Genomic DNA, 10,291 nt, shown 5'->3' on the forward strand with positions numbered 1-10,291 from the left:
TGTATATATATATAGATTAAGTCCTTTAAATGCCAACAAGGTCTTGAAACATTTAATCACATGAGAACTACATGTTTTTTAATATTAAAAAGGATGATCAAAATAAAAAATCGAAAAAATGCAATTCGAATTCGGTTTAAACTAAATTTAACAGCTATGTGGATTAAGTTAAGTTTATGGGTTTATAAAGAGACTCGCATCACTTGCGCTTCCTGCACTTGTTGCGTCCCTTGCGCCTTCGTCCTGGCGTCTTTCCCGGCGACTTGCCATTCTTAGCTGTTTGGGTCTGTTGTGGTTGTTGTTGTGTCTGCTGCTGCTGCTGCTGGGATTTAGAGCCAGCTGCATTGGTTCCAGCCACATTAGTATTGGCCGCATTGGCAGCTGCAGTGGCAGCGTTGGTCTGTCGGTTCAAGCGATTGGCAATCTTCTTGGACGGTAGCAGATGTTGGCTGACCAGCTCGCCCAGGACGCCTTGATGCGCCAGCATGGAGAGGAAAGTGCAGATGAACTTGTCATAGTTGTGGGTGCGACGACTTGCATCCACCTTGAACATTTGCCGGCGATCATTCTCATCGGCCAAGTGCTGCTCATTGATGGCTATTTCCGTGTCCAGATTCTTGAGCAAAGATTGCAAATCACGCGCCGTAAACGCACTGGGCTCCAGCAGTGTGGTGGGTGTATCCGGACGCTGTTGCTCATCGCGCTCGCCCTGCTCATCGGCCTTGAGCAGTTTCTGCAGTGTGCCGGACACGATGGCCTGATTGGTGCGCAACATCTTCAGCTTGTGCGTGATGGCAATGCGTCGATCTGGGACGACAGCCATCAAATTGAAACGTATATCCTGCTCACCGGTGGCTATGCCCAGCCGCTCAGCCATGACACGCCGGAACTTGTCCGTCCAGTCCTCGTGCTCCTCCCAGCAGCCGTGATTCATGGGATACGGCTTGAGGCCGTCCAGCTCGAATAGTTGCCCATTGATGGGCACAAAGCTGACAAAGTGAAAGGCTTCCCCAGTGAAACGGCAACTGGCAACACCAGCGCCCGTTCGTTCCAGACGACGACGTGCCTGGGGCATTGCATGCGAATTGTGGGCACACGCTAGCTCCGGCGTGTTGCCAATGGCGAGACCCTTGTTTTCGGGACTCATGCCTTTGGTGTGGGCCTTGAGGCGACCCAGCGTCTCGCCCAGCTGCAGATTATTCTCGTTGCAGTTGAGCAGCACAGAGAGCAGCGCATGGGTGGCACAGCTATTCGGCACCACCTGCTGGGCAAAGAATATGCTTGAGATGGCCTCCTCATCCTTGACAAATATCTCGGCAGTTGTCTCCACTATTTTGCGACGCGCCCGTCGCTCTTCGATCCAGCGAAACAGGAAAATAAATCCATAGGGACTCTCAATGGGCTTTTGCAGATCATAGACCTCTTCAACCTGCACGTCGTGACCTGGTAACGAACGACAGCAGTGAGTTTTGAAATGAATGTCACCATTTCAACCCCATTTACTTACAGCCAAAATCTTCCAGGAGCAGTGTGAAAAGACCTGGATCAGATTCTAGCTCCAGCCAGCCATCTGCGAGCTGTGCCATTGGTAGTGCATTGTTCTTGCCGGCGTTGCCTGCAGCGGTGCTAATAGAGCCGCCTGCGACGCTCATTGCGCTGACCAGCTTGAAGAGGAGTTTTGGTAAGTTAATTGACAAATTTGACAATTATCAAATGCAAACAATTTTGTGTTTCTGCGCCGCAGCTCTGTGAGTGGCAACTCTTTGATTGTCAACGTTCCGGGTGAATAACATTCATATCGAAATGGTGTGGCAGCACTATTTCAGATTTACGCTCAGCTGATTTGACGTAACTTTAGCTCGGCACTTTTTTGCCCTGAAAAGTAAATCAATTTTGAAATTAATAATGGTGCGTCTAAATTTAGTTGCATTAACGAAACGAGTGCCCCTCATTCAATTCCGCAAGGGCGCTTTGACGGCACCAGGCAGCAAGGCGAGCCCAAGTCAGCAGGCAAGTTCAACGGAGTCGGGAGGCAAAAAGGTTAACTTTATAGGCCATCTACTGCATCATCTTTTTTTCTTGAGAACTACTCATAAATCTTTGTAATCTTTGGCTAATGATCGCTTATTCGATTCGCCCCCATCAGGTCACAAGTGGACCGGCGATTGAGGACTGGGAGCTGCCTGCGCGTTTTGCCCGCAAAAAAATTGATCCGCTAGAAGCCGAATACATCAATAATGGCGGAATACCCAACTGAAAATGCCAACGACACGACTTTAGTGCTGCTCGAATTAAGCTAAGAATACCGAACGCGAATGCCTTGCTAGCTACACAATTTATTGGAATTATTCATATTACGCGTGTCAGCTGTTTTAGCATTCACACACACACGCAGCCAGCCCCAAAACACTCAAATGTTTGTCGTCTAATTTTTGTAGTAAAGAGTAATTAAATCAGAATTAATTCAATGCGTGCAGCAAATCAACAGTTAACATTTATTACATTTAAATTGCATCTGCATGGGCCATAGCAGAAGCCTCACTGTTAAGTGAGGAGCAGCTATGTTGAAAATGGGGAGCCAAAGTGAGCACATTAATGCGAGTAGGAATTGCCATTCTCCGCCAAATGGGCTTTGCTCAGTGCTAATCTTGCGCCAATATAAATCAGACGTGGTTTTCAGTTCGCCCAACATTTATCGTTCATAGCCGACTGTGCTCTTGTCTCTGTGATTGTGTTATTTTTTTGTAATACACCGCGTTCGTTCCACCGCATCGCACCACCCCCCGCAACAGCCATCACACGGCACAAAGAGTGGAAAATTTCCAAGGCATTTGGAAGCAACGGTTGGCTCTTTATTAATAACTTTTCGCATTCTGCCATATTGCGTAGCAGGCGTTTATTCTTGGCTAGATAAAAGAGTCTGGCCAAAATCGGTGCTTGGATGGATGTGAAGCAGAGCATGCAAGTGAAGTGGTGCACCAACAAGGACTGCTTGGGTCTCCGTAAACGTGTCTGCGGACTGCATCAAACCTTTAAGTGGCTCCACCAGACACCCGCCCTCCACGAGTATCTCATCTCCGCCAGCTCCGTCGCTGCAAACACAGCAGCAGCAGCAGAAGAATCTACGCTCTAAAGTCCAAAACAACAGCAACCAAAAAGCAATAAACCAAAAGGAATACGCGCTTCGAGCAGAGCAAACAAGCAACAACAAGAGACAGATAGAAAGAGAAGAAGCAAAAGTATAATAAGCTAAAATAGACACGATACAGATAATAATTAATACAGTCAATACTACGCACGCCTAGGCATAGACATATAAACAAATAGACAACAACACTTAAAAATTCAACCTAACCTGCGAACACAAAAAAAAAAAAAAAATTGAAAAAAGAACGAATCGCTTTTTCGGCTGTTAAAGAAAAATATTAATTAGCAGACGTTGCTGACGCGCTGTGGCAATTGACCTTGTTTTTGTAACAACGAATGCAAATATTGAGCAGCAAGTGCATTGCCGTCACAGTGGAGCAAGCGAAAGAGAGAGAGAGCGAGCACCATAGCAACAGCGCCCAATTGACTTCCTTGTAAGAAGAGCAAAACAACAACAGCGAACCGAGCAGTGCACACAAATTGTGCAATAAAAGCAAGAAGAGTTGAAAATTTTAATTTTTTTTTTGCCCAACTGTCAAATTTAAAAATTTTATAAAATGAGTTTATTGCGTCGTAATTCGAGCCAACTGCGTCTGCTGCTGCAGGGCCTGGGCGCATCGTCAACAAAAATCATGCGGCACAAATCAAGCGATAACATCACTGCCAGCCATAACGTTGGCAACAGTATAAATGCAACTGGAACTGCAACAAAGACGATGACAACTGATAAGAAGCTCGAGTCAACTGCTGATGGGGATATCAAGAAATCGGTGTTCATATCGCAATCGCATGACATCTTCACCAACTTGGCGCTGGAGGATTGGCTGTACAAGAACTTTGACTTTGCGCATCATCATGTGCTGCTCCTGTGGGCCAACGAGCCGTGCGTTGTCATTGGCCGCCATCAGAATCCCTTCACCGAGGCGAATGTCTCCGCGCTGATGGAGCGCGGCATCACGCTGGCGCGACGGAACAGTGGCGGCGGCGCTGTCTATCATGATCGCGGCAATCTCAATTGCACATTCTTCACGCCCCGCGAGCGCTATGATCGCAAATACAATTTAAATATTGTGACGCGCGCTTTGTTCCGTGAGTGGGCCATCAAGGCGGAGATCAATGATCGCGACGATATCGTTATCGCCAACAAAAAGGTTAGACATGTGCTTTCATATTATTGCCCATTGGCTTATCAGCCTTATCAGCTGAAATGGCCATACATCTGGAAACGTATGACCTTTTGAATTGACCCCGCAATTCGCCAAATATTTTGGAAAAACACAATTTCATTCAAATGCCTGATTTATAAATAGTTGCTCACATTATATATTTTATTAATTTATATTTTAATTTGCATTTATATTATTTATTACATTATTATATAATATATTTCTTATTCAGTTATATTACTTATAATTTATATTTGATATATTTGCGCAGATATCGGGCACTGCTGCTAAGCTGGGACGTCCCAATGCGTATCATCATTGCACCATTCTGGCTAGCGCCAATAAGTTGCACCTGGGCGAGTCCTTGGTCAAGGAGCCGGCCAATTATATTAGTCGCGCCACTGCATCCGTTCCGTCGCCCATTCGCAATCTGGTCGATGTTAATCGGAATGTGAATGTGCCGCAGTTGCTCTCAGCTGTGGGTTATGAATACCTGAGAACTGTGGCGACTGCTCTGGAGGATGGTGGCAGCGCACAGACAATGAATCAGCGTGGCTTTCAGTTGGTCAATCCGACGGAGAAATGGTTCCCCGGCATCGAGGAGCTGCGCGCCAACTATTGCTCCTGGAACTGGGTTATTGGCAAGACTCCCAAGTTCACGGTGGAAAAGGAGCTCGAACTGAAGAGCAATGAGCATGGCATGAAACTAAAGCTGAACGTTGAAGTTGAAGGCGTATGTTTTGACAAATCTCCGAAACTGTTAACATTTATTAATTTTATATTGATTTGTTGCAGGGATTGATGACACAGATTGGCATCCAGTTGCCGCAGAGCGATCAGCTGGTGCCCGTGGTCACTCCCCTCCAGGGCCAGGCATATAACGAGCACAATCTGAACGGAATCATTGGCGCCCTCAAGTTGGTCTCCACCTCGAATGTGCAGCAGGCGATGAACGGTTCCATTTGATTCTTGCTTTGCTAGCAGAGCTACAAATTTGCATTATCTGTCCGTTTTCTCTGCTCAAGCCATTTTATATATATATATAGAGTAGTACACCTGATTTATATATCTGAACTAATGTAGCATGTAGGAGCATTAACAATTACATATTGACTTTCTATTTTATATATCAAAACGTTTTATAATAAATGAGTTACATGAAATGTGCATAAAAACTGCCTTTTTTCTATTTATAATAATGAATAAAACGAATGAATTATGTACGTTTATGCAACATTTTATTGCATATTGGTTAATTGTTATAAAATAATGTAAGGCACACTTGTTCACTATTTGACACAAATTGTTCACATAGATTGTCCACAAAATACATATATATTTATATATGGATATATATAGATTGACATATGGTACAAGTAGATATATATATATATATATAAACAAATGTATAACAATAATACGTTAGAAATTGGAATTAACCAAGATATCAAATAAAATCAATACATGGAGTAATCGTAATAAAAGAAATTGCACGCTTAAGGAAGGAGATGTGGACGAGGAGTGGGAGCTGCACCAGAAGCAGTTGGAGATTGGCCTAGATATGCACCGATTGCACCACCTCCGGCAGATTCTGGTACTCGGGATCGCGACTGAAGAACTCCATGAGATAGGCAAAGGTGGGCCGCTCCCTGGGATGATACTGCCAGCAGCTGTGCATGACGGCATAAATGTACGCCGGACACAGATCCGGCTGTGGCAAACGCTGTCCATTATCGACCAGCTCGATGGCATCCTTATTCAATATATCGCCATATGGCGGTGCGCCAAGCGCAAACATCTCCCACAGCGTGACGCCAAACGACCAAACATCGCTGGCATGCGAGAAGATGCCATTGTTGAAGCTCTCCGGCGCATACCAGCGTATGGGCCAGCGTCCGCCTTGCGTGAAATGATACTCATCGCTGCCAGCACGCAGCGAACGCGACATTCCAAAATCACTAATCTTCGCCTGCTGCCGGGATGTCAACAGTATGTTGCGTGCAGCCAAATCGCGATGCACAAAGTGCTGCGTCTCCAAATAATGCATGCCTGAAGCAGAGCAGCAAATGATTATTTAATTGAAATCTTTATAAATTCAAATCAAAGTTTGTATTCATGCTTACCGCTTGCGATTTGCGTTGCCCAGAGCTTCAGTTCGTTGTTGACCTTCAGCTCGGGACTGTGATCGAGTATGTACTGCAGCATGGAGCCGAGTGGCGCCAATTCCTGGACCATCATCAGCATATCACCTTTGGAGATGCCAATGAGTCGCACAATGCACTTGTGCTCCAATCGCATCATCACAGATGCCTCTCGCAGAAAGTCCTGCTTGTTGATGGCATGCTCTTCCTCGTCGCGCAGCGTTTTGATGGCCACCTCGAGACGAGGACTGCCCTCGGAACCGCGACGCAGCCAACCCTTGTAAACGGAGCCAAAGTCACCGGCTCCAATTTCCGGTCCGCACTCCAACTGATCCCGATGTATAAAGAATCGTTGCTTGGCGGCGGCCAACTCATCGCCACTGAGTCCCGATACACTGGCTCCTGCTGCACCTCCGCTGCACTTGCGCTGCAGATAGCCAGCCATTTCGCTCTCTGTGGACCCAGTGGATATAATCGAGTCGAGCCGCGACATCTGCTTCGAGTCGAGCAGCTTGATGGGCTGATCGAGCAGGATGTGCACATCCATTGTGGGCAAATAACCGTTGGCTGTGAGTGCAGCGAGACGTTCCCGCTCAATGGCGACATCGCTCTTGGTGAAATACTCGACTTCCGCCTCAGTCTTATTGGCAATCGGTGGCACCTCAATCGGTGTATTATTCCTTGGCACATTGTACACATCTCCACCAACATCATCGTTATCCACATTAAAGTTGCTAAAGTCCGTTGAGAACGAGAGATTCTTGAGCATCGGAGCAGCCGCCTGCAGCTCCTCCTTGGCCCGGGCGGCGGCTGCCTCAAAGCTGATGCTGCTCTCGGAATCGCTGCGTTTATTCTTCGATTTACTCTTGCGCAGACTGTTCATGTCGAAGAGACTCTTCTTGGGACTGCGCAGCGTATTAAACATGGAGCTAATGTTCTCCTTCTGCTTCTTCTGCTTGCCGGGTGTTGGCACTGCGATGGGATTGGCCGGCATGCTGCTGAGCGGCGGATTGGGCATATCCGTTGCTTGCTTGTGCGTAACACGGGGTATTGTGGCAAAGGAGGGCACCTCCGGCTTGGGCTGCGGCGCCACCGGATGCTTTAGACTGACGGGCAGGCCGTAGGAAAAGCGCATAAAATGCGCCACCAAATGCTCCAAGCTCGGCCAATATGGACCATCGTCAATGTACAGGAATTTTGACTGAAAGACAAATTACATTAAACAGATTATGAAAAAGAGCAAATATTGATGAATTAAAAGTGATTTTGAATCTGCCTCGCAGTCGTAGAAGAGCAAATATTGAACTATTGATAGGGGACAGGCCGAGGGGCTGATCCAGAATTTGAATAATAGATGTTATTGTCTCATTTTTACTCAGAATAATCAGTTAGATTATTAATTCGTAGCTTCTAGAAATATTAAAATTAAAATATATATTATCAGTCCGTTTAGGAACAATATTTTCAAACACATTAAAATTTCACACTTATCAATAATTATGAATTATTGACAATAAGAATGAATCATTTACATGCAATTTAATAAATAATTTAACAAATATTGTTATCAATTTGAATTGCTTACCCCGCCGGAGGACAACTTGTTGCCATTACTGTTCTGATAGAGATCCGCTTGTGAGATGAGAAAGTTTTTGGGCGACTGATCGGCGGTGAGCAGAGTGAGCACGTAGCCAGATGCCGCTCGCGACTCCGAGTAGCGCACCAGAAAGCAACCGGCTGTGTCCACCGGCTGGCCACTGGCCACCTGCTTGCGCTGCAAATGATGGGCAAACTGTTTGAGTATGGAGATGGCCTCGTCTCGCTTGAGGGTGCCATGGTACCACTGCTCCCGACTGGTGCTTGCCGGCGGCAACTTGTAGTTGAGCAGAAATTCCTCAACGGCCGTTTGGCCCGTCTCCTTGGCCAGATCGAAGGGAAACTCGCCGCAGCTGGTGCGTGGTAACGGTGGCGCCTGTGCCTCGAGCAGTGTTTGGACTGCCTCCAAATTGCCATGCTTGGCGGCCTCGTGCAGCGGCACATAACCATTCTCAATGTTGCGTCCCTGTACATTTGCCTGATGCGCGATCAGAATGCGTATAAAACTGGCCGGCTTCTGCCGACAGGCATACTAAAAAAGGAAAGGGAAGGATTAGCAGTAGAACCATTGAATAACTTGTAAGGGTCCCACTCACATGTAATGGCTGGCAGCCAGAAGCATCGGCGCTGTTGACCTGAACGTGTGCATCCAGCAGCAATTCGAGAATATTCTCATTGCAATACAGGGCAGCCAAATGGAGCGCCGTTTGTCCATCCTGATTCTTGGCATCGAAATTGCGATAGCCACATTTCAGCAGCTCAAACACGACGTTGCTCTCGTTCTTGCTGGTGGCACGATGCAACAGATTCGTTACGCCCTGGCTGCGTGTATTGTGCGGCGGCACATCGCCAGTGAGTGGCACCGTTAGTTTTGTGATCAAACCATTCGGTTCCTGTTGATAATAATCCACCAGAGTTTCCAGGCCATGCAAGATTTTCGTCTGACTCTTGTCATCGATGGAGAAGAAGGCATCCTCGCCATGTCGTCGAATCTGATAGTGACACACCTCGCCCTGCAAATAATAATAATTAATATAAATGTGTGAATCAATTTTGATATTTCTAAGCTGCGACATGCACGATCATGTCTAACAACTAACCGTGTTATCGAACACTAAAACACACACACACGCAGACACACACTTATGCAAATGTATGCAGCCTGCAACCTGTTGTTGATGTGTCACTCACCTGATGCAACAGACTCAACACAAAATCGCCAGCTGCTGTGCTGCTTTCGCGCACCAGAAATGTGCCATCCTCGTAACCTGCAAGCCAAAGTAACAATTTACAATTAATGAAAATTAAACACTTTTTTGGGCGAGTCTCAGTGTTGTTGTTGCTGCTGCTGTTAAATATGCACCTTGTTTAAGCAAATCGTCGGCTGCCTCGCGTGTCAAGCGGCCATGATACCATTTCATGTGATCATTGCGCGTCATTATGCTGCCATTTAGAGTCTATGTAATTGTCTGTAATACCGTTCAAAATGTGTACAAAAAAATTCACTTATTAATAGGAATTATCTGTGATAAGTGCGTGCAGTGTTGCACATCAGCTTGCAATCAACTCAAGAAGTTATCGTGATCGTCAGCTGGCAGTTATCGAGCTGCTATCAAACGACATAACATAATCGAGTTACGATTAATTGACTGTCATCGAGGTGGCAACGCTGTTATACTAGGTGCCGCAAAGTGCGCCCGCGCTAATCAAAATTCAATCGGCCCCAAATAAAATAACAATTTGAGTTTAATTGATCGCATTTGTTTTTATCTTTAATGTTGTTTTTTGTTGTTGTTTTTTTCATTTATCCAACTCATTTTTTTGTTGTTGTAGGAGAGAATGGTCTACTAAGAACACAGTATTAAATTGTGGGCGATTATGATTAGTTGGTTTTTGTGTGTGTATCTTAATTCGGCTCAAATACGATGTGTACATTTATATTTTTGTTGTTCTCTTTTTTTTGTTGTTTTGTTTTTGTTTTTTGTAGGTTATGTAAGAATATTCTTAAGCTTAAGCATTTAAAAAACGACTACAGACTATGAAAGAAAGGTTTAAATTATTATTAAATACAAACATTCAATGTCCGAAATGTATGTTTTTTTCTTCTTGTTTTTGCATTAATTTAATATTATAACTATATGTATATTTATATGTATGTATATTTTTGTGTTTTTTTTTCTGTTTAGCTGTTTTGTTTAGGATTATTTTAAGCATTTGAATAATGTACAAAAAAGTGTGCAG

General features: G+C 45.2%; 5 protein-coding genes across 6 annotated transcripts; 3 read left to right on the forward strand and 2 right to left on the reverse strand.

Moving 5' to 3' along the window:
- Window positions 1–30: 30 nt before the first annotated feature.
- On the reverse strand, window positions 31–1,828 carry LOC6568805 (ubiquitin carboxyl-terminal hydrolase calypso). The gene is made up of 2 exons (XM_001995128.3): window positions 1,508–1,828; window positions 31–1,443 (listed from the first exon to the last, which is right to left on the reverse strand). The coding sequence occupies exons 1-2, from the start codon at window positions 1,650–1,652 to the stop codon at window positions 200–202; spliced, it is 1,389 nt and encodes a 462-aa protein (XP_001995164.1). The 5' UTR covers window positions 1,653–1,828; the 3' UTR covers window positions 31–199.
- A 22-nt stretch (window positions 1,829–1,850) lies between these two features.
- On the forward strand, window positions 1,851–2,481 carry LOC6568804. 2 transcript variants are annotated; one of them, XM_032741176.2, is made up of 2 exons: window positions 1,851–2,010; window positions 2,147–2,481. In XM_032741176.2, exons 1-2 carry the CDS (start codon window positions 1,906–1,908, stop codon window positions 2,255–2,257), a joined length of 216 nt encoding a protein of 71 aa, XP_032597067.1. In that variant the 5' UTR covers window positions 1,851–1,905; the 3' UTR covers window positions 2,258–2,481. The 2 variants fall into 2 exon arrangements, with proteins under 2 accessions (XP_032597067.1, XP_001995163.1); XM_001995127.3 differs by having other exon boundaries at window positions 1,871–2,040.
- Window positions 2,482–2,941: 460 nt separating this feature from the next.
- LOC6568803 lies at window positions 2,942–3,133 on the forward strand. Its single transcript, XM_043216383.1, has one exon. The coding sequence runs from the start codon at window positions 2,942–2,944 to the stop codon at window positions 3,131–3,133; it is 192 nt and encodes a 63-aa protein (XP_043072318.1).
- Window positions 3,134–3,594: 461 nt separating this feature from the next.
- Window positions 3,595–5,440, forward strand: LOC6568802 (lipoyltransferase 1, mitochondrial). The gene is made up of 3 exons (XM_001995125.3): window positions 3,595–4,298; window positions 4,585–5,046; window positions 5,109–5,440. The coding sequence occupies exons 1-3, from the start codon at window positions 3,705–3,707 to the stop codon at window positions 5,277–5,279; spliced, it is 1,227 nt and encodes a 408-aa protein (XP_001995161.1). The 5' UTR covers window positions 3,595–3,704; the 3' UTR covers window positions 5,280–5,440.
- A 94-nt stretch (window positions 5,441–5,534) lies between these two features.
- Window positions 5,535–9,612, reverse strand: LOC6569019 (tyrosine-protein kinase Shark). Its single transcript, XM_001995124.2, has 6 exons — window positions 9,414–9,612; window positions 9,242–9,318; window positions 8,647–9,063; window positions 8,040–8,582; window positions 6,437–7,655; window positions 5,535–6,362 (listed from the first exon to the last, which is right to left on the reverse strand). Exons 1-6 carry the CDS (start codon window positions 9,487–9,489, stop codon window positions 5,869–5,871), a joined length of 2,826 nt encoding a protein of 941 aa, XP_001995160.1. The 5' UTR covers window positions 9,490–9,612; the 3' UTR covers window positions 5,535–5,868.
- Between the last annotated feature and the right edge of the window lie 679 nt (window positions 9,613–10,291).

Source organism: Drosophila grimshawi, unplaced genomic scaffold, assembly GCF_018153295.1.
Source record: "Drosophila grimshawi isolate 15287-2541.00 unplaced genomic scaffold, ASM1815329v1 contig_1367, whole genome shotgun sequence".
Taxonomy (NCBI): Eukaryota; Metazoa; Arthropoda; class Insecta; order Diptera; family Drosophilidae; genus Drosophila; species Drosophila grimshawi.